The sequence below is a fragment of the Frieseomelitta varia genome, unplaced genomic scaffold (assembly GCF_011392965.1).
Source record: "Frieseomelitta varia isolate USP_RPSP 00005682 unplaced genomic scaffold, Fvar_1.2 scaffold_279, whole genome shotgun sequence".
NCBI lineage: Eukaryota > Metazoa > Arthropoda > Insecta > Hymenoptera > Apidae > Frieseomelitta > Frieseomelitta varia.
The window spans coordinates 965,359-989,876 of NW_025110011.1; the positions used below are offsets into that span (position 1 = coordinate 965,359).

The 24,518-nt window shown below is 38.1% G+C and overlaps 1 protein-coding gene across 3 annotated transcripts in view; it reads left to right on the plus strand.

The window, feature by feature from the left end:
- The first annotated feature begins 7,109 nt into the window (after nt 1-7,109).
- LOC122529169 (dopamine D2-like receptor) overlaps nt 7,110-24,518 on the plus strand; it is a 162,557-nt gene continuing 145,148 nt past the window's right edge. For all 3 annotated transcript variants that reach the window (XM_043654997.1, XM_043654998.1, XM_043654999.1), the window contains exons 1-2: nt 7,110-8,543; nt 14,622-15,598. In XM_043654997.1, the coding sequence (XP_043510932.1) occupies nt 14,852-15,598 (747 nt within the window). In that variant the 5' untranslated portion in view covers nt 7,110-8,543; nt 14,622-14,851. The remainder of the gene's footprint in view (nt 8,544-14,621; nt 15,599-24,518) is intronic.

Genomic DNA, 24,518 nt, shown 5'->3' on the forward strand with positions numbered 1-24,518 from the left:
TCTATTCATATACTTCGTCTGTGACGTTATCCACTCATTGGTTTAAAGTACGTTGGCAATAGTAGGAATCTTGATATTCTATAGTAAGTAAGCTTGGGTATCTTTAACAAATTATTTTCAATCGATGCATAAACGTATACAAATGTTATTTGTAAAATATCCATTGAGAATATATCTTATACGTACATAGGTATCTTATACCTACATGTCCTTTGACAATATTATGACTCTAATATTTCAATCTTATATAAAAAGCAAATGAAATTCATCAATATTTAATTGTTATTTAATACTTAAATTTATACATATAGTATAGTATGATAATTTAATAAAAGATAAGAAGATGGTCAGAAAAAGTTGGGAAAACTTTAGGTCTTAAGCTAAACGTATAGTTAGGACAGCTTCGTTTTATGAAGAAACGGTACACAGAGCAGCTCCGGAATACTTGGTAACTCATAACACGTTATCGGCAGATCTTATAATACTCTGGTAGAAGCAGTGGGAGGACGATGCGCTTTCCTACCATTAACGTCTCAGAAAAGCGCGATAATCAGCATATTCATGAGTAACAGGCTAGTCAGGCTTAGTCGGTTGGACAGGAAATATTTCAAAGTAAAATGAGTAGACCCGCGATTCTCGAGGAAGACCTCCATAAATATCAGATCCGTAAATTTCATTAAAGTTCGGCTGGTAACACGTCAAGGCGTGTGTTGGCGGTTTTCAGTTGATTCTACTTTTATACTCGGATCCGCGGACAAAAAGAAGATTCTCCCCTTAATCCAGGAATCTTCCGCACGGTTAAAGAAAAAATTGAAAGGACGTTTCATGCTTCTCGCAACGCGACCGGATCGGTCGCAAGCGACGTTTCGCGCCCTCGCGGATTCAATTTCAGATTAAAGAAGCCTTATTGCGCATCTAGGCGTATTCATCACTCTGCTTCGAAGTCACAGTGATTACATTTAAATGCGTATCATGGCGTTACTGTCGACTGAACGATATATGTCCATAACGCGAGAATATTACTCGCGATTTATCACGAATAATTTATTTCGCTTATTGTTATATTTTAAACGTAATGTTTCATGTCTGGCAGAATATTTTCATTCCCGCAGTGGTTCCAGCAAATCTCCCTTTGAATCTGAATTCTTTTGTAGAATACGTGTTATAATTTTTCAATGGAAATCATTTCATTCGAACGTTCATCACTGGCTATAATCCGCGACCTTTCGCGACAGTAAAGGATGCATTTCAGATAGAAATATTCCAATCTGGAAAATCCCATTAACCGCAACACCGATTATTTATTTTTTGTTATATTTGTCGTACGGTTTGCTACATGCTACGTAAAATTCGGCGTCCAGTAACATTCATGTAACAGCAACCAGTAACGAAACGCGATCCGATTGGAATAGCGTTGATTCGATGCTCGAAATCATCGGGATGGCGCAGCGGGATTATTTACGTACCTATGATGCGTTTCATTACTACATGTGCCATCATTGTTACCGTTGACGGATAATCGTATTTTCATCGGTGAAGGTCTGATTGTTTCGTTTGTGTAGCATTATTTCGTCCATCAATATTATCTGTACTTGTTCTACATTGCACGATAATTTTCTCGTCAAGATACGGCCTTTGTCGGGATTTATTGGGTCAAATTAAAACCGCGGAGACGTTGCATCTGATTACGCGGTACCGTGTGCCAACTTGTCACGGAACGACCATTCGTATCAGGATCTAAATAAATTTTCATTATGCGTTGCTCGTTCGTCGTAGCTACGACCGATTATAATATGATTTATAGGATCTATTGATGCGTCGATCACTCTTATCGCCATGTACATTAGCCTTATGTCGTTTTACGAAGGATCCAATCAAAAGCCAGAATGAAACGTTAAACGTTGTATTAAATGTTATTTCCAAGGTTTTGATGTATATTTAATATATAACAGATTTTGATATATATTTATATTTAACATTCTCTAGAAAATTTTCGATGTTTATGCAATGATAAGAGTGGTTAAGAATTTAGACAAATCAAATGAAAATACCAATTCTTTCATGACATTATTATCTAGTATACGAATATAAAGAGCGTAAGCAAGAAAATTGTATGTCTTGGAAAAATACTATATCATAGGTACCGTGGAACCCAGATTACACGGTACTTTGAACTTTCTTACAACAAGAATTCGCTGTCAAGAACTTGTTGTCAAGTATTCGCAGAGGAATTTTCGTGGTCCTAGCGGTTTCGAGGCCCTCGAAACTTTCCGATTTTGATGAATGGATTTTCAATGTGTTATTATCGAAATTTTTTACAGACAGAAATCCCACGGAAATCCCTGAAGCTTCGATTAATTTCGCGATCATAAAGAACGTTGCGCGCTATTATCGGCTTTACGCAGCTCCTCGTATTCTCATGATCTTGAAAAGTATTGAGAAGCATTATTGGGAATCAATTGATTTCCAATCGCGAAAATCAAACAGATGCAGTTAATATTTGAGAGCTCCGCCAATTCTAATTTATTCGAGCTTTTCACGGGGTGAAAGAAACTCAGAGAATGAGAAAGTTCACTTTGAATGGTAATCGATATTAAGTAGTACGAGTCGATGCGTGGTCAAACGTAACGACCCGCTAATCAGTGAAAGATGGTTTGAGAATATTCTTCAGCTAGAGTAATTGTTAGTTCAGAAAGAAATTTCAGATTATTCGCAAGCGGATATTTGAATTGTATTCGAATGTGTGCTAATTTCTCCGGGAAAAATTTTACAGGCGCGTGAAATTGTTGGAGGCAAATATATTGACGAACAAGAAAATAAGAAGAATATTTATTAACATGTTGTGGTGCAAAAAAAAAAGAGAAAATAAATTCGAATCAATTGAATATAAAATTTATTAACGATTATTTCCGAGAGCTTTATTAAAAAAAAACGTAATTCGTTTTTGCACAGACGTATAGAGCTATTTGTACATTTCTCCGCTGCATTTCGAAATAACAAGGATGCCGATGCTATTCGTGTCTCTTTACCTGGAGAAATTCAAGAGGAATGTGGAGCAATCGCGTGCCAAGCGGCTCGTAAGTAGGTATTCGTCGCCTTGTACAAGTCAAAGGGAGAAGTGGGAAAAAATACTGACAAAGGAACGGTAGCAAAATCTTACTTCTCTTTTTTTTTACGTAAATACTTCGTTGAGTTTAACAAATGAACAAATGAATAATGCAATGTTGCTTTATACGATGAAAATTAATTTTCTTATTATTAGAATATAACACTCAAGATGATGTAAGATATGCTTAGCAAAGTATAAAATGGAAAACAACTCGTATACACACAGGTGTCTCAGTTGATGATGGGAGGACAATCTAAATATTTCCTCCATTTTATGTTCATGGCATAATTTGAATGGCTCGTATATGAAGGAGTATCTTGAAAAACAAAATTTTTTTATCAAGTCATTCGTTTTCTGTTTTTTTTCAAGATCATTGGTATTTTTTATTTTGGAAAATAGGAATTTTGGCGCCTGTTCTCCCGTTGCATTTGAGTATACATAAATTAGGACCTTCGGATGACTTTGAAAACCCTGTATAATGTTTGATTCGAATTTATGCGTCATTTATTCGATATAGATTGAAATGTAATATAAACTTTGTATATTTTAGTTGAGTATTCATCAAATTTAAACACGGTTCGGTGCGGTCGAACTATATGTCACCTGCGGGCAGGAGATGATTCCTTATGAAAAAATAACAAAAATATAGAATAAAAGTTTTTGATTTGAGGCTTCGTTTTCGAGAAAATCGAATTCGTAGATTTATCAAGTATGCTAATTCTAGACATGTTAGAAAGGTATAATTAACAGAAAATTATTTTTTATATTAATAAACGATGAAAAATAAAACTGTCTTGCAAGATACTTTGTTCTCGAGAAAATTGAGCTCGAAAATTTATCAAGCACATGTGTATCAAGGCAATTTTTAACGAAACACATTCAAGGCCTATTTTCTTGGAAATGGAGCTTTAAATGAAAAAATTCTATTGCACATTTTCATTTACTTTTGCACGTACAATAATCTCCTGTTAATTATCCATTTCTGTCATGTTAAGAATTTAATTAAATTCAGGTATACTTGGTAAATCTCCAAATCTTCGATTTTTTCAGAAACGAAATCGTTAAATTAAAAAATTTTATTCTATATTTTTCTCTTCTTTTCCATAAAGAATCACCTCCTTGACCTCACTCGATTGCATACTGTATTTAAGAGAGTGCGTCATTGTTAGATACACTACTGCTTTATTTTTTTTAAAAGTGAATAGTTCGAAATAACAATAGTTAACGATGCAGTCATTTGAGCAGCGAGTAATTTTGTTCGACCTTTGGACACTGACAAATACAGTCAGTTGGTTTTTACTTCTCTTTGTCGAATCGCTGTTCGGAAAATATTTCTCGAAGCCAAAATCCATGGATATGTAACTACCTGGAGCCAGCGAAGCCGTTCATTCTTGAATTTGAAACCAGTCCGCAACCACGGACGCGCAAGTTATAGATGTCTGTATCAATATTTTTCGATACGGTGTTTTGTTACAGTTTCGCATAGGTTAACGATCGTCACGGATCTGTTGATCGTTACCGGTGAAACTGGCTAGTCGATGCATATGATAAAAAAAACAAACGGATGTTCTGTACTTTTTACGAATGGAATTTCAAAATCACGCTTCGTAAAAATATTCAGAATGCTATTCGGAAAATTCAACAACTCAAGAAACAAATTGCGACACCGAAAATGCCCGTATCATTCAAAAATTTAATGAATCGATCGTGGAAAGTGTGCAGTGATGATTTTTCGTCAACATAAAAGAGAAGAATGAGTGAAAGCACCGATAGAGTTACATTGTGAAGCTGTTTTATGAAGTACAATTGAGAGGCTGCAGTCATCTTAATTTATCGGTAGATTCGCTATTTATTGTTATTTACTGCCCTCATTATACAATTACAAAAGGATCAACGATTTCATTAATTTTTGAAGAAATTGTATGTTTTGCCGGGCTAGCATGTATTTTGCTGACCGCACTAATTATTTTTCCGATACTCATGGAAAACGAACGACGACAGTCTTTGTAATTGATGTTGAGAAATGAACGCTAACGCGTACGATGCTGTTTCGCGTTTCGTTTTTAGAGGAAACCATGTTATGAAATAATACGCGTCGATCTATCTCGTAATTAGGATACTGACTATTTTCATCATGAAAATATGATCGTAGATTGATGTTAGGTTGATTAGTGAGGAAATCTAGCTTCATTTCCAAAATAACATTTACTTATTTTTCTAATTTTTCCCCAGTAACGACCACAACGGAATGATTTATGATATATTCATATACATATATACTTCAATCGAATGATATAATGTTCAATCTACGGTTTCTAATTTCTGTATTATCAATGGTAAGATGTTTAAATAAGTACGTACATTATGTAAAAGTTGATCTTATTAAAGTACTTGTTGTACAATCTTAAGTGCATCCTTTTAAACATTAATCACTGTTAAACGAAATTAAGTTGAAAGATATATAGATCACGGAAAAATTATTTAGACGATTGCAAGGAATTAGAAAAAATATACAATATAAGCACAACATATAGCAAACAACATGTGTTCTTGCATCATGAAATAAATGCATAATGAAAAAGAAAAAAAATATTTTATCCCAGAATCATAAGACACATGTCCACTGTCTAGCAATTACTAACCGTATAATACTCTCATTATCGCGGATCAAGTGAAATTTTTTCAAGGAAGGGTTAAATGACAAATTCCCAGTAAATCGAATGTTTGGATCCTACTTAGCCGCGGGAGTGGTGGTCATTCGTACAACCTGTAAGATTCATCGTCGCGATTGAATTCAATCGTAGATTAAAACCACGGACGATCATCGCGACAATTTGTCGAGTAACGTTTATTCTTGACGATTTGTGATGTTCTCTGTTGAAATTTTCATATTGTACAATCTTGCAACAGTACACGAAAATTTTAACGCGGAGAGCAATTTTTACCACAAGCTCACAGCTGGATGCATCTTTAGACTTTCCCGACTGACAACCAACCTGAATAAAACAGATCTACCTCTTCCGTGAAATGAAATTCTACCTTGGTGAAACTTGTTTCCTTCCCGGGGTGCCCGTTTTCTCCGTTTTACCTCGTTATTTCGTATCTCTGTAGCCACGATATTTGCCGGTTTCTCTGGCTAACAGACGAACAGTTTTTCCCTTTGCAGAAATCGAACTGTGAAGGAATGTCGATACCGATCGGGATGATAAATCACGAAGTTAGTAATTGGCGTAAAAACTGGCACTTTTGCGCAATTGTTAAAAAACAAGCGGTTGTTGATTGTGTGTTTTATCGTGTTGGAACGTGTCACGTTGAAACCAATCGAAAGGATTGAAAATTGCCTCAACTTTGGAAACTGTTTCTTCTTCCTGGACGATGGAAAATTGGAAACTGTAGATCTTCCTTTTCCCCTCTCTTTTTTTTCCCTAAATCCTAAAATCTCACAAGGATATAGTCAAACTGGACGTTGTTAATGAAGAAGGGACAGCGGAGCTCTGCAGAAAATTTATAATTTTTGCCAATAGCATCGGTGACAGTTTTAATTAAAAGCGGCGGATGGCGAACTTTTGACGATACAGCGAGCCATGTGGGAAGAAAACTTAATAATGGCATCGAATTTGCCGATCTGGCAAATTTTACAGTTCTTTGCAATAAAGGGGAGAAGTGTGAAGAAAACAGAGTAGAAGGAGGAGGAGGAGGAGGAGGAGGAGGAGGAAAAGATGGCGAAGGAAAAGTAGAAAGGGAAAGAAGAATGGCCGTAAAAAGGGAGGGAAGTAATGGAAGAAGGAAAGGAAAAGGAAAAGGAAAAAGCGGGCAACGGGGGTAGGGTTGCGAATTAAGGGTTGGTGACGAGAGCAGCGTGTGCGCGTAGGGTTGAAGAGAGAGGAATAGGCCGCCGGGCAACCCCCTCCATCGTTGCTCCCTCCCCGATCTCACACGAACGTGCGAGCTTCGGGATTCGAGGCGATGTGGAAACTCGAACAGACAGCCAGTCGCTCGCCGTTCGTTCAACAACGTGGCTCGAAAGTGCTGCCTCGGCGATCCAGATAAGCGACCAGGACCAAGAGGAGGGCGACGAGGACGATCACGGCGACAACGATGCCACCCCTCGTCGTTCGATCTTGGCCAGCGTGGCCCGCCGGCTTAGTCTCCAAGGGCCGCCGATAAAAGATGACGCTTCAATTGCGATCGCTGATCGTGCTCGTGGAATCCACAGGTATCTCAGCGAATCCTCTTCGCGTCGTGATCCATTCTAACCAGCTACGCCCGTCGAGATCCCAATTGTTTTCATCGTGAACCTTCCACACTTTCCCAGTGAACCTGATAATCGAATCGATCCTTCTTCGACGCGTGTGAATATATCGAGAGTGCATTTGTGAGAGAATCGGATCGAATCGAATCGATATTCGTCAGGTTCGATGTTTGGTGACTGACTAGTTTCGAACGGATACGCAAAGTGCGCGGAGACGAATCGCGATGATAGTAGAAAATGTAAGGTGTATCGAGAATGAGACGGCGAACGAGACGAGAAAGAATGCTCGGTAATTGGCATCGATTGTGCGTAGTCAAATGGAAAGCACGTCGGATGTTCATGGATCCTGTTTGGTCAAAGGATTCTCAACATTCGGCGTTAGAGAGCTGAATTTCCTATTGGGAGATTCAACGTTGATTAATCGGCCGAGTGTCAACTGGTCCAGATTTAACCAGCGCCAGTAGATCGTAGCCGATTAAAGCAATGTCCTGCGTTGTCGTTTGAACTAATCGAGGTCGTTTGAACCGATGTCGTTCGATCAGTGGATCCTGACAATAAGGGCCGGGACGAGCAAACGAAAATTGGAAGATCGGCGAAAAGTTGACGACAAGAAAGATTTTTCCATCGAACGATTTCGCATTGCGGCGAATACACGGTAATAAACCGTGGCAGTACAATGCCGCCGCTTTAGATTGAATACAGAGCCGAGCCGAGGTTTTTGATCTCATTGGAAAATATTGAATCGATCTACCAAGTAGTGGGTGAATGGCGGAGCTTAGTACGACCACCGTGTATTCTATGGTTGGGTCACGGTGCCGAGGATCATCCCTCTGATATATACAGTGAGGCACACTCGATACGTGGATCTTGCGCAGAATATGGGGAAGGCACGAGGCGAACTTGGAGATGAACGCGTGACAGCACGAGGAAATTCTCCAACGAATCGACGTCGCTTCCAGATCACGCTTTGAACTACTGGATTTTCGGGGCTGTTGAATAACGTCGCGTGTTTATTTGACACGGCCGCGGCATATCGTTGTGATCGGTAAGGACATTTAGTACCCCTAACAATACTACTACGTTTGTGTTGGTCGTTCGTGTCATTAGAAATTCAATGAAGATGGACTGGCATGGGTGAACGTTTGCCACGACGATGTAAAAGTGACACAGGTGTGATCAATGGTAAGTAACGGTTTAATCGCCGCTAAATTTCCTCCAGTCTCGTACTTAAGATTCTCTTGACCGAGAAATGCCTGAGCGTGTCAAGGGTGTAGGCACGAGCGATTTGAATTGCTAAGTGGACCTTAGTCGTTATTAATTAAAACGCCATTTGACAGCGAGCGAAGAAAGGGAACTTGTTTCGAGTTGGCGAAAGATGGTCGAATTAAAGGGATAATAAATAAGAGCTGACAGCGGAGATGGAAGTAGATATCGCGCCATATGCACGCGGGATATGAAACTGAAACGCTTCATTCTCTTTCGATGCGATCAAGAGCAATGCGCATCACGCGAAATTTTGCTTAGGAAATTCGGGATTTTGTTACGTCCGAGATTTTTTTTACTTATTCGCGATAAACCAGAGAAATTGATGCTTGCTCGATATTAATCCGATTAAAATAATTTCATACGAAGAACTTTGGCGAACGACGAGGCATTTGCGGATTATCGCGCACTCTCTTTCTTTCATACAGTTCCGAAAATTATGGAATAGCGAAGAGATTAAACTCACTTAAAGTCGAACTCGAACGTAGTAGTTTCTGCTATAATTCTCCCGCCGTCAACACTATTCATCGCTATACTCGGATGAAGTGCTAAAGTTGAATAATAATACGCGTAAGATGAAAGATATTTGTAATATCGCAGATTAGGAACATTTTAAATTAACATCTGTTTGGGAGAAATAGTATTCGTCAGAAGAGGAATGTCGAATTTCGTGCTGATTCTTGTTACAGTCCATTCCACTGTCCGCTTTAATACGTACTTTTACTACTTGACGCTAAAAAGATATTACGTGTATTCTGATTTCGTTTTAAGTGTTTCAAAAATGTACAGTTACGGACATGTAAATTGGATGAATGTTCTTGAACTATATTACAAATTACAAAGTGTAAATATATTTTAATAGATAACTATTTGGTTAGCAGACTAAAGAAATCTAAATAAAATGAATAAATCTAGAACAAATATTCCTTGAATGTTTTGTATATTTTTGTATATTACTTTTTTTGCACCTTTTCTGTAATTTCATAAAAATCCGCTGTCTACTGATTAATTTACTTTTGCCATTGAAAGGTAACATAATCTTTAAACCGTTGCAAAATAAGAAAATTTCGAGAATTTTTTGGGGGGCTAAAATTACATTTCATTAAAAAAATTATATGCACATCTCATTATACGTAGTTCAATTGGTAATTGCTAAAAATTTAAACGAACGTAGGAGGACATGCCAGTCATTTCATCGAAAAACATCGTCTGCAATATCAGGTATATCTTCGTGGAGTTTTATCCAAAGCAAATTTCTTTAATTTTATGTCAAATTTACAGCTGGTACTTGTCGAAGTCGATTTTTAAAATGACAGTTATCTAAACTTGAACGTGTAATGTTTGTTATATATATATATTTCCAGCTACTTTCGTTAATAATAAAAAGAAAAGAAAAAACAAGAAAATGCACGAATAAAAAATTTTGCTCTGTCAAGTGCTAGGCAATAGCTTTGAAAATATTACCACAAATTTTTACTCGCATTGGTAGTCTTTCAGATATTTCTGATGTTAATTTTGAAAATTTTATTCGGACAAAAATACTGTTTAAAGTTTCAATTATATGTTATTAAATACCGGCACAAACTCCAAGTTAATAACTTTCTAAAATATATTTTTTAAAAAATCACAATAACAGAGTATACAATTTTTGAAAAATCAATATTTTTGACTTTGTGATACTTCTGAATTTTAAAAATTTCCGACAAAAATACTGTTTAAAGTTTCAATTATATGTTATCATTAAATACCGGCACAAATTCCAAGTTAATATCTTTCTAAAATATTTTTATAAAATCACAATAACAGAGTATACAATTTTTGAAAAATCGATATTTTTGACTTTGTGATATTTCTGAATTTGTATATATAATAGTAAGACGGTATATATAATATTATCTGTTGCACTTCTGCAATCACACATTCGGGAACATTCTTTTTATATTTCCAATGTTTAAACAGATATCCTCAGTTAGTTTCCTTTCTTACATTTTTGTCTTTAATTGTCTCTAATCTCAAATTTGGCGAAGAAGGAAACCAATCATAGACACTTCTTGTTAATTGTAGGTAATTAATTACGTCATTATTACACTAATTAATCTAAGCCAAGGTTATTACGACACAGGATCATCGTTTTCCTATGCACTTTGTCTCTTATGTCTTTCATTCGTAGGTAAGCTGCAAGAACAATCAATCTTAGACGCCACGATTTCATTTCTTGCAAGACGGAAGCCTTCGCTGCGCGAGATAAATCGCGTATTATATTTTCGTTGCAACGTGAAAACGGTTCCTTCTCCTAGCTACTCGATTTCCACTGCGCGGTTGTCTCTATATTTGCAATTTTCCAAAATTCCTCGAAATTAATTTCCGAAATATAATATTTACCGTGAATGTAAATATACGCGCAATATATTTGTGAAACGTGTTTGAAAATAATTTTGCTAAAAAGTGTGAAAAATCATGGGCGAACGTTATTTTCTTATTTACATTTGACGAAATGGATAAGCCTTCACTTGAATAATGCCGATCTCTCCAGATAGCTTTTGTTCGGACGAGCAACCGAAGCATAAAATTTTAAATTGCGAGCATTCGTCGTATCAATCTTTGTTGAGTGACCTCATAATTCTAGCTTGTCTGCCGAATTTTATACCTATTTGCTTTCGTTGATTTTCCAATTTGTACAATACGCAACGTTCTATCAATCATATAGAAAGGTTTATTGTAGATAAAAACCGATGAAATGCAAACGAGAGCTGAACAAGGATAAAAATTTCTACCGAAAATATATTTAACACATTTCTAGAATTACTTGTTGAATAACAATAGCATTGCCTGTTAAATAAAAAATATTTTTTTCAAAAGTATACCTCCCAACTATTTACTAACACGGCCATCGTTATAAAGCAGAAAATGTCAGGAACTTAACACCATGTAAGTTTAAAGAAAGGTTATAAACAGAATATTAATATGCAAATAATTTTCACTACGTCACTAAACATACCGGACTACGTCATTGGATGCCCCTTCTTAAAATTTATTTATGTACGATCGCGCTATATCATTTCCGCCTGGTACACGCCTTTGAAAATTGATTGTTTTCTTCTCTACTTTTAGCATCCTTTTCACGGCATTTTATACATTTACTTTTGATACAGTTTGTATATAAACTAGCTATTTTTCCCGCAATATTTCCAACGGGCAATAATCATGAAACTTTGCACATGAAGGTGCTTTACTTTAATCGGAAAGTGCCGAGACCCAGTGCCGTAATTTCTCGCACCACAGACTATACATTAGTACTTAAAGACGGATTAATATTCTACGGATGTGTTAAATATAACCGCTTGATCATATCGAAATATTTGCCATTGTTGCTGCGCGTGTAATTTTATTTATAAATTGGAACAAACGTGTTGTATCGAAGTTGAAAAGACCAACGATGAACTCGTGCCCTTTTAATTCATGTGGGAATATAATGTACGTGCAGTCGCACAGACAGTTTTTCGAAGGAAAACAGTAAAAGCCAGCGGAAAATGTAAGAGACAAGAGGAGAATGATACAGTGGCTATTGAGAATCAACGTACTTCATTCAGGATTGTAACGTTGTTTTGCATATTTACGTGTTCAAGCGTCACCGTTAATGACCTGACGAAAAAGCAATATCTAAAAGAAGATGCGTGTTATTTTCCTGCAATTAATTATAAAGATTATGAATCATTTCTCCATAACGATCTTAACGACACAAATTTTTTGCGAGGCAATGTTTTTTCGCAATTTGCAACGACATAATGTCTACATAATGTTTCGTGTCTACATAATTTATTAAAAAAAACACACAATATGAAATACGGTGGTGACATGTTCCGTGTAAAATTTCATATCGCGAAACCTGTTTTAATCAATGTCTTTATTCTGTTGATATTTAATACCAACGTTTGGAATAACAATATTTATCGTCGTAACATTTTTATTCGGAATAAAGAGAGACACAAGTAGAAAGTTAACATGCAAGGTTAACAGACGTGTGTAGAAGGGTAGAAGGAATGATTTAACCCTAGAATCGCAGACAATTAAAGAGACATCGAAGTAAAAAAAGAAGCTTTATAATAACAATACAAGTTTCTATTTATTTAGTCTACGAAAAATCATTTATCATCTCTAAAAATATACTGAACGTTTTACGTCTGCAGTTTTTAAGGAAAATTATAAATTGGTCACTTTGAGACCACTTGACTCGCTAGCTACCAAAGGGAAAGCAAAAAGAGTACGATTTGCTCGTACGTGTAAAAAAAGTACATGTACAGGCACATTCTCTTTGAGAAATTTTCAGTTCAAAATATGTATAGCGACCAGCGATACGCTCGAATCGACTTGCTTAGTGTATGTGGAACAGGGAAATGGAAGGTCCTACGGGATAAGGGGATGATTTCTGTCTTTAAGAGGTTCCCCTCTCCTACCACCTCACCCTTGGATGTTCAATTCAAACGGTTCGAGAGGTTCTCCTCTCCTCCTTCCTTCTTTCACGCCGTCTACGCCGGAAGGTAAGAGAAACACTATAATGTCTGTCCATCTGTCAATCCGACCCAACTGCGTGCGTGCCTTCGATTCTTTCTGCTCCGTAAAAGACGATCGCTCTTTTGTGAAAAGAGAAATAAGAAAAACTACTAAACCAAGGCGGCTGCTTGAGAGAAGCCCCGAGTTTTCTTTTAATTCTGAGATTGCGCCGCGACATTCATTTCGAACGGCTGAAGCGGCTATCGTGATTCATACATCTTCCGTTTACGTTTCAACCCCTCGCGCCGGTAACTGATTGCGGACCATAACGAGTGACCAAACCGTATATAATAATTCGTCGCTTTCTTTTTCATTTGAACTCGTCGGTATGATATCACTGGACAGAAATTATTAAAAAGTAATAAACTTATTATTCGCCTGGGTTACATTTAAATATACTTAAAACTGAGAAAATGTTGCTATTTAGAACAAAAAGTTCTTGACGTGCGTTATTCTAGCACAAGAAGTTAACCCCTTGTGCTGATAACTCGCGGACCATAACGAGTGACCGAACCGTATACAATAATTTATTGCTTTTTCTTTTTATTTGAACTCGTCGATATGATATCACTGGATAGAAATTATTAAAAAATAATAAACTTGTCATTTGTCTTATATTTAATAAATATACTTAAAATTGAGAAAATGTTGCTATTCAGAACAAAAAATTCTCGACGTGCGTGGCACGTTATTCTAAGTTAACCTCTTGTGCTGATAACTAGTTCGCGGACCATAACGAGTGACCGAACCGTATACAATAATTCGTCGCTTTCTTTTTCTTTTGAGCTCGTCGGTATGATATCACTGGATAGAAATTATTAAAAAGTAATAAACTTGTCATTTGTTTTGTCTGGGTTATATTTAAGTATACTTAAAATTGAGAAAATGTTGCGCATTCAAGCGGAACGATAGATAGGCTTCGTACAATTTTAACAACAGTATCTTTGTGCACTTGCACTTTTCAACGGTGGAGAATCACTGGTACAAGTATTATTATAGTTGCAGCTACGTTGAAACCTTACCTACTTGATTCGTATTACTCGCAGGAGATTTTGTCAAAGCTGGAAAACAAAATATCTTTTTATCGAGCGAATGGAATACCTTTGTCACTTTCGCAATAATGATTATTCGTCTCTTATTAATATTCACTTCCGAGCCGGTTCTTTGAAATTCATTATATCGTGGTAGTTACCGTCTGCGATTACGTTTAATTAAATTTCCTCAATTCTTCTTTCCTCTCTATTTCCGTGTCGTTCGCGCAATGCGTTTCACCGCGGGAATAAAAATTAAGAAAATAAACTTGAGCTTGGAAACGAACTGACTAGTCGGCCATCGCGACAACCGTCTCGAGCACACACTGCCATTCTATCGCGAGTAAAGTGAAAGAGTAACTGAGAAAATGTAAAGTGAAAAGTACTGACCGCGCGGGTCCTTTTTCTGTTGCAGAGATTCTCGGCGAGGGATTTCAGTGACACGTGTCTGTAAGGTTGGGATGACTGCGGCGATCGAAGAGAGGATAGTCCGGACGCAGCAGCTCGATTCTCGCGGCGGCACGGAGGATCGAGAATGTTATCGCGCGAGGAACGGCGCGCGCCAGCAACGCGAGGAAAACGGAACGCTCGATCGTGAACGAGGATGTCAAAGAAACTTGAAGAGGCAACGCGTGTAAAAGTGTCATGATCGATAATATCGCCGCGAGATCTGAAATGGGGACGTACACGAACGGTCAGCCTCTGGTCAAGTCCATACTTAGGAACCTGTCGTTCGACTATATGCAACGACCGACCGACCTGTTCTCTGGTAACGCGACCAAGGACGCCGTTACCATCCACGATGAAACCGTCTTGAACGACGTTTCGTCGAGAAGCGAGGAGGACGCGTCGACGAATACCGGTGTCGGGTACGAGTTAGGTTGGTTCAATGATTCAACAACGATTGGCTCGACGCCTTCCGGTTCCTTGTTCAGTGTGTCTTCGTCGTTCTTTTCATCGGTGTCACCGTCGTCGCCTAGCTTCGACAACTACACCAGCATAACGGACCTGTTCCTCTTCGACGACTTGAACGACTACATCAATCAATTGAATTACAGCGCTTTCGTGAATTTGACGGCCTACTACGATCTGAACCTGAACGGAAGCGTGAACTGCACGTCGTCGATAGTCGCGGGCACGGCGGCTGACGTCGTTAGACCCGGCGAGTGCGGGCCAACAGCAGACGTTGACGAGAAAACGAACGCCAATAGCTGGTGGGCACTGATACTGGTGATCGTGCCTTGTTTGACGCTGTTTGGCAACGTATTGGTTATTCTCGCCGTAGTCCGGGAGAGGGCTTTACAAACAGTCACGAATTATTTCATCGTGAGCTTGGCCGTCGCTGATCTGCTCGTCGCTGTGCTCGTCATGCCTTTCGCTGTCTACGTCCTGGTGAGTCTGTGATTTTCTCTTTCTTCTCGCGCAGTAACGGGTGATAAAACGGCGGGTGCGGGCGCAGGGCGGGTGCGGTGTGTAGTTAAAAGAATTCATTAAGTGGCCGATCGATGTTTCGTTTTATAGCGTGCGGAACGTGTCACGCTTGAAACCTTACCCTTTACCTCGATAAAAATAATAGCCGTTTCGGTTATTATTCCGACGTGGCTGAATGAAAAACTCTCCAACTAATTCGAAGCATTTTGTTTTTCCTTAAATTTTTGCTCAAACTCTGAATCCGGCGTATGGAAAAACAACGATACACATTGTGATTCACTCGCGCGTCGTATTTATTTAACGAACGATTCCTATTATTCCGCCTATCGGTCAGATTCACCGTTTCTCCTTCATTTTTTCTTCGCGACATTAATAAACTGACAGTCGAAGCAATTTCAATTGGAAATCAATTAGCGTTTCTATTCCCGTATCGAGAAGCCAACAATTGTTCACAGATTTATCAAATAAACGACGGTCTTGTCCGAATCACAACATTCCCATTCGCGGTTCGATTGCGTATGCCTGTCGAATGAAAATAGGATTAGTTAATTAAAGCAATTTGAGTAATTCTTCGAATGACAGCTCCTGAATTCCGTGATAGCGGTGACCTACTTCTGTTCGAAATGCTTCTAGCGAGTCATAGTGCGGATGTCAAACGAGCGTTGCCGGCGCGGCGCAATCGCATTCTTTTATGCGTGTGCAGTATTTATTTAACTGCCATTTTATTTACGTACGCGAATAAATTTCAATCTCTTACGCGGCGGAATAAATATCTGACAAATTTAGCTTGTTCCACTGCGTCACGATTTATATACATTTTACGATCCTATTTGTTCTTATTATTATCATTTAAAGGATAGTACCGCCCTCCAGCGCTGACGCGTTATAATTTTACTTTGTAGTGCCGTTAAATGTGCAAAATTTATGTTGCGTTGAATAATTATCGGAATTCGTAACAGATACGTTTTCGTTTCAAGCAAATAAGCACGCTGCCGGAAATTTACACGATCTGTTGAGAGGTCTGTTTCTCCATTTCTCTACAACTTGGCGAGATAATAATTTCACGATGGTGAACGAGGTAATAGATTCCGTGGCGAGATTACGAATCGCCGAGGGATTGTAAAAAAATATCGTAAAAGTTGAATCTTGTGATATTAAAGTTGTCAATATTCCATTTGCTTCGTTTCAACGAAACATTTATCCGAACGGTTGCTAGAGATAAAGTTTTACACTCGGCAACCGAATTCATTTGCGCGATATTTACGCTTGAAATCGCGCCGCAGCATTTTTGTGAATAAATTTAATTTATTTCAAGACAACGAATTTTGTTGTCGATAATTCGATTAATTTTACATCGTATACATATAATCGAGGATTGTTTTATAATTGCGACATAGCTTTTACGCTTTTGCACGAGTTATTATATAACTCGCTCTTTCATACGTTTCGATAATGTCGCGATTAGCTTTTGACCAATCGTTCCAATTAATCGTTCGTAGTGAAATATTTGTTACGTTACGCGTGTTAACAAGCGTTAACAGCTAGACTGTGCCGTTTGATGTACGAGTCGTTTTTTTTCTTTCTTTGTTCGGGGAAATGTGCGTGATCGTCACGCGATTTGCCGCAACATGACGCGGGCAATTTGTAAATATCGTTTCGCCACGAAATCACGTGGTACAGTAACATTATAAGAATCACGCTCTGTACTCTAAACGCGCACGTAGGTCGAAATAGTAATTGCACAGGTGACATTTACCTTACGTTTATATTGAGCAGCGTGTCTCTAAAGAGTCGCGATGGTGTTGGAGTGTAATTTACAGGTGAACAAGGACAATTTATTCCACGCGATCTGAAAACGTAATGACCGCTAAAGATGTACTCCGCGGGAATATGCATGAGGGACTAGTGAATTCGGTGGCGCGATTTGTCGAGGAAGTAACGGAAAGGAAAAGTCGCTTTTACAGGAAATTAAGAGTGCCGCGAGCTAATTACGAACGATTACCACGTGGCACGTGGGCCGTATCGGGCCTGCGAATGGAAAGCGTAAGATTTTATTACCGAATTAACTTGTAGAAAATTTCCAATAATCTGATAAAGTTCAGTCGATATTAAGCAATTACGTTACCCCTCGTCCGGATAGATTTTGATATCCTGCAAAAAAATCTATAACCGCTTATCGTTTTGCATAAGCGGAGCAATCCACGATTCGCTCGCCGTTTCTATTTTCATTGTTGCTTGGTAATTTTTTCCGACGTCGAACTGACCGACGCCGGCATGTTTCGGCCTCTTCTATCGGCTTGATAAAACCGAGACGTCCCGGGCTGGATATTAACACGGCGCAGCGTACTAAAATCCCTCGTCGACCGCTTAAATGATCGTTCGCGAGTTTCGCATTAAACAGTTTAACGACGCGCGCGCGCGTGTGTGTGTGTATGTGTGTGCGCGCGCGCCTATATAACGCGTTGCAACGATGATAATGTCGCGACACTCGAGTCGCGCTACAATCGAAGCACTTTAGTCGGTTACCAACGCGTGTACCCTCTCCTGTTCCGGGACTCGTTCAGTTTTGCGAAACGCGGAGGAACCGCGCTGTCTGTGCGACGTTACGCGCGCGGGAACTCGAACAGCTGAAAAATTACATTTTTAATTACACTGCGAACATATATTTGTCGAACGATTAATAACACCCGCTAAATTTCGTTCCTGTATTAAGAAGAATTTTGTATGAAGAAGACATTTCTGAAAGAATATACTTGACCGGAAATACTCTTCTGATTGGTAATTCATTTTTATCGATCGTTTCCTCCCGGTAATTTCGTACTCTCGCGATTATTTGAGGAATTTCTGAAGCTGTTTGTTTCGTTCAAACAGCAACTTTCATTGCTTTTTCAATTTTCCCGGCACGATTCTCGCTTTTGACCGAAGCAGGTAAATTAATTTCGCCGACGAAGATAGAGAATAACGTGTAAATAAAAAAAAAAAAAAAACGCGTGACTTCTTTCCTCGAAGCTTTCTTTACTTCCGGTCATTTCCCATGCTGACATTGCACCCGTCGGCTGTGGTTTATACCCGTGCAATTTCTCATCCAATTTACTCGGTTATTAGGATTTTCATTCTTATTCTTTATTACGCCGTACGATCTTTTCCATCATCATCAAAGTTAAACGTTCCGTTGTAACGCAACGATTACTAAAAGATTTGCCAATCATTTCGGTAACGATCGTCTAAAATTAGTTGATAGAAACTACGTTAATCTGGTAGATTTAATTTTTATTCCTAAGTGTACTTCAACTTAACTTTGCTCAATTTTCTTGATTAAACGACTTAACTTTGAAACGTCCTTTCTATTTTAGAGATATGATAGAGATATTGGATGGATAAAATATCGATGTCAGAAAATTTCAGAATAACACTCGTGCCCTTACATAAATGCAACAAGTTAGATTATATCTACTATTTTTCCCATGAAAACTGTCCAAAGTGTAAACATAGGTGCGTCAAGGACAACCCATTAAAATTACAAAATTAGAATTATAACAAATTAGACTGTGCAACCATTCGCTTTTTCTTGGCTATGTTAATAAATTCAATATTCATATTATTTTGTACCTGTCTTGGAACGTGCGAATCATTGGGTTTGAAAGAATTAATTACAGAGAAATTAATTCTGAGCATGTATTATCTCGCAGTAACAAAAATCAAGCCGTGTTTCTGCAGTCACGTTTTCTAATTCTTTTTTTGACATGGTGGAACCAGCCGTATAGTTCGCCTCGGTAGTATCTCCAATGCTATTTCTCGCAGCGATACCGTCGCTGTAAATCTTTTCCTGAATTTATGTAGGTCGACGCTCGTTTGCTTTTAGCAGTATGTTTATAACCGTATCTCGCGTCTCTCGCAAATCGCAGGAAGATATCTCCATCCTAAGCGACGTTTCGATTTCGACCGAAATCGAAATGAATCAACCCAGTTTATGTACATTTGCCTTTCCTGCGATGGTCGATATCGATATTCTAGTAATTTATACGATGGAGAAATATCTTCATGATTCTTATTTGTTCTTAAGAGAGAGAGAGAGAGAGAGAGAGAGAGAGAGAGAGATAAAGGCGTATTCGAGGATGATCGATTTGGAAAGCTACTTTTGCAATCCCTCCTTATACGGACTGTAATTTCCTTTCTTCAATGGTTTCTCTCTGTCTCTGCCCTTAGTAACTGACGTGGCGTGGTAATTTGGAAATCACGTACTTTATCAAATTCAGTGTCCGTGGCAGATTACTACGATTTCAGTAAAAGAAAGAAAAAAAGGTGTCCGCGCGCGAGATGCAATCCGAGCCGGTGCAACGAAGGATCCGCGAAAATTGGACAGAAAATTACGAGGAGGTGATAAGGAGGAGATGTGGATAGGCGTAGAAAGAAGGAACAGAGGTAAAAGGTGGAACAGCCCCAGGGTGTCGGGTTCCGTCGAGTGGGTGCTGGCGTGACCACGAGCAATTTCGACCCGTTTTCCTTCGCCTACCTCCGTAATCCCTCAATTCGTAGGTAGCCTCACCGCTCAGTCGTTTTACCGAGTGGAATAATACGGCTGGATCGCCAGCTGGGACAAGGTCTATGTTAATAACACACAGATCGCTTCATCGCATGCATGCTTATTACTTAGTCGATTCAACCCAGTTTTGATTCGAGCTGTGTACACAGAGGTTAAAACATTTGTTGTCCTGCTAATATGAATATTAATACCCCTGTCGAAGGGATCGACCGTGATTCTTCTGAGAATAGAACACGGAATCGCCTTAGCCTTGCCACATTGTTTAAACGCGAGTTATCGTTATGACCTCTCCCTATCTGTCACATATCTTAAAGTTTCTTGCCTTCCGGCATGCCGTCTGAACTTCAACGCAGTTTATTGCCACTGTCTTCCACAGTTAATTTCATTCGCGTTTCAAACACGCTTGTAAACGTTTGGAAATGATATCTGAAGAAAGGTATACAAGGTGTGGCACGTAACTGTCGCCACGATTTTTCAAACACTTCTGATTGTGTGGCAAAAAATGTTTTGAACAAAATTTAATCAGTTTCTGGTTGGCTACAAGGTACAACATAAAAAATTCCAAAAACTTTCTTTTTTCGATAAAAAGAATCAAGGTCACGTTGATTTTTTTTTTAAATGGCACCGTGTATTTTTGAAAAAACGAATTCAACGACCTACTATGCTATGATTATTCAGAAATCTTTGACTTAGAAAATTTAGGTTTAATCAACAGAAACGTTAATATGGAAAATTACTTTGTTTCAATCATGTACCGTTTGCACTCAATGTTATGAAACATTTTTGGACACGGGTGGACGTCTCTCTGGATATTTTGTAGCTCTACGTGCATTTCTATCACATTTACCTTTATCTACCTTTTCACTATTAGACTGCATGCTTAATTTTGTACTGACAGATTAAGACTGAATATCAGAATTGTCTCAGCAGAATGAACGATTGTATCTTTGTAGGGTGAAAGTCATGTTATGATATTAATGTTATGAAAAAATATTAACATGACTTATGCTGTAGTGTCAAACCGACAAAATTATCCAAACAATGTGTAATAAACCGTCATAGATATCATTTCTGGTTCAGAGTTGATCCTCACTGGTTCAGCGAACATAATTTTCATGAAAAATTTACAATGAACAATTTCTGTTAATTAAACCTAAATTTCTGAGGTCAAAAACATCTGAAAGTGATAGTTGAATTCGTTTTTTCAGAAGTGGCAATCCTGCGGAGTCAAAAATACACGGTGCCATTTAAAAAAATCAATGTGACCTTGATTTTTTAATCGGAAGAGGAAAGTTTTCGGAATTTTTTATATTGTACATACTTTGTAGCCAACGAGGAACAGATTAATTTTTGTTCAAAACATTTTTTGTCGCACAATCATACAAGTACCTGAAAAATCGTGCCACACCCTGTATAAAAATGATTTTTTCAATGTCGATCAATGAGACAAATCGATAGGCGAATTAGCTTGCCCGATTAGTTTAATTTGTTCGGTTTAATCGTCGCTAGCATCGAAGTTAACAGGTAAACGGATCAAAAAAGATCCAATTCCACAAGCTGTGTATATATTCTGTCTTCCTCGACGTTTTGAGATTGATCGTGGCAAATGGTGTAGATTCAACGCAAGTCACGTCGAATGATACAAAAATTTCACGGGGTGAATACAGATATTCGACGAAACGTCAATGCGCGTCACGCGTCAAGGTCAAATGCGTAAGAACTGCTTGGACATTAAGGTGCCCGTTTGGCATTTAAAAACTTTGAATTAATAAATACTACAGCGATTATTAGTTTTAGGTGAGTTAGTATAAAATTACTTAGACAACGACCAAATGCTTTAAGCATCCGAGATTAACGAGAAAATTAACGGAACAAATGACTCGTGCAATCGTAATAAATTACAGGATATACATACAAACGTATCGCGGGATAAATCTTTGCGCGCGATGTGCGCTTGCTGAGAATTTTACGAAATACGAAAGGGACATCTTGCGCGTCCTTGCAGCTCGCGAGACTCGTACTGTGATATTCCATGTAATCGCCGTAATTCCGAAACACTCGTGGCTCGCTCATAATTTCCAACTACTTTATACCATCCCTTCGTTCCAGCACAATAGTTCTCGCACTGAGAGCAGCGCTCGCGCAAGAAAGAGAGGCACACGTACGTGCGAATGCACACGTACAGTTAGTTACATTGTGTTGAGTATAATGCAGCGTACTTCGTCTTCCTTAAGATTGTTTGTTTAAGCGTTAAGCGCTCGATCTCGGGCTAAATATGGCCGTGGAGCGAAAGGTAAGCGATACGAACTTCAAAGCTGTTTCCTTTGCCCGGATTTTGTTTTAAATTCCTCCTGTGGATCAGATATATCGTGAGATTTAAAATCGGCAAGAAGTAAAATTTTCCTCTTTGTTTTCACTCTCTCAGACTATCCAATTTTTTTAATAGAAGATAGTGTTAGAAATCATCGCTTGATCGAGAGACTTTACAACGCAGTTAGTTACTTAGAAATATAACAGTGCGCTGCATTTGAGCAAGAGGTAAATATTCTGGCGAGCCTCTCTCGTGTTTTTACATTTTTATGAATCTCTTCAGATTCGAATAAGTATGTCGTGTGCATGTGTCGACGCGTTAGTTTCACGCTTCACCTTGAACGAGTATTTCTACACTTGTCATAAACTGAATAGGACATTAACTTTGTCGATGGATAAATCATAAAATCCAACATATCGAAATTCACTTTTCATTCGTGGCACCTTTGAAAAGCTGGATCCGATATACATATGAAGTTAACAGATCGGCCTTGGATAGTTGGAGTATCCATTTTTCATGCGCGTTCAGATGTCAACCGATAAAATCTCGATCGTTCTTCTGAACATCGTCGAAAGGGGGGAGAAAAAAAAAAAAAAAACAACAAATATGACATGAAAGAATCTGTTCTCTTGTATCACCAAGCGCTTGGCATGCTGTATCATCATCGGATCACGAGATTGGAAAAAATATGCTCTGAGTGCTATAATTTTCCCAAATTATTTTCTATTTGTATCGAGCCAGACGCTGCATTTTACTTTTTTGTATAATTACCTCGGTAGAGGATTTTTCTATTTAAATGTTCATAATTATATTCTATTGGAAGTTTTCGCTTTCGGTCTCGATAATAATTAACGTTCTTCTTTAAAGCGATTAAATTAATTTGCAAGATGTATTGGAAAGGCGAGAAAGCGAGAAAGATATTATTCGAAGGTTCACAATGTAATTGAGCGCTTCTTCACGATACGATGCTGATGATTGCGTTAAAGTCCTTTCTCGCCAATTAAAATTCCATCTATCATTCGTTTTGAAGAGTCTATCTCTTCGATTTACCGTGTTTCCAGTGTCGTGAGCAACGAAAAGGTCCTTCGTAGCTGTTAAATAGACGACGTCCTATTTTTCTCGAATCACAGCAGCGAACGTCATCATCTGTCATCTCTCAGTGCCACCAAAATTCAACCTGATTGCGGCACGAAAATCGTATTCGTTACAACGTGACCTAGAAAGTTCTGATCAAGCTGAAAGTTCTGTAAATTATTGATATACTTTGCGAACTTTTCAATTAATCGTTTCCGTTTCTACGAGTCATATAGGTTAAAGCGATAAAAAAAAAAAAAAAACTGAGCGTGGCCGCTGAATGACAAGAATTATAATTTCCCACTATTAAAAAGAGATAGAATGTAAATCAAACACGTGGAATAAAATATGAAAAAAATATTTGTAAAAGTATATGTACTTCAGATGCATGAAGGAAACGTGTAAAACGATGTTGAACGGAATGCGATTAATAATGCCTGATAATACGACTTGATACTACTTTCACGCTCTCTCCCGACTTGGTATCAGTAGCCTAAGCCCATCTATGGTTGAACGTGACGGTAAGAAACTACTCAGATACGATCGCGTTCTACGTGAAAACGTTTTCGTTTCAAATTAGAATAATTTACTCTGAAATTCTTTTTGATGGAACGTATCGGTATCCCGTTTGTAAATTTCAAAGGAAATTTGTTTAAAAATCATTAGAAATGTAAGTAGTAATAATTTAACTGATGAAAGATGTTTAGGAAAGTAAGGTACGTACAATGTGCTTTCTAAATAGTGGTGCAACCAGAAGGTGATTTTAGATTAAAAGATGAGTCGAAAGAAAGAACAAATTTTTGTTGATTTAGGGTTTTGTTTTCGAGAAAATCGAGTTTGAAAATTTACTAATTTACTTCTAGGCTACTTGAATTTAACAAATTGCAGCTGTGACAGAATAATTAATACGTGGATATCTTACATTCAAGGATAAGTAAAAAATAGGATAAAAT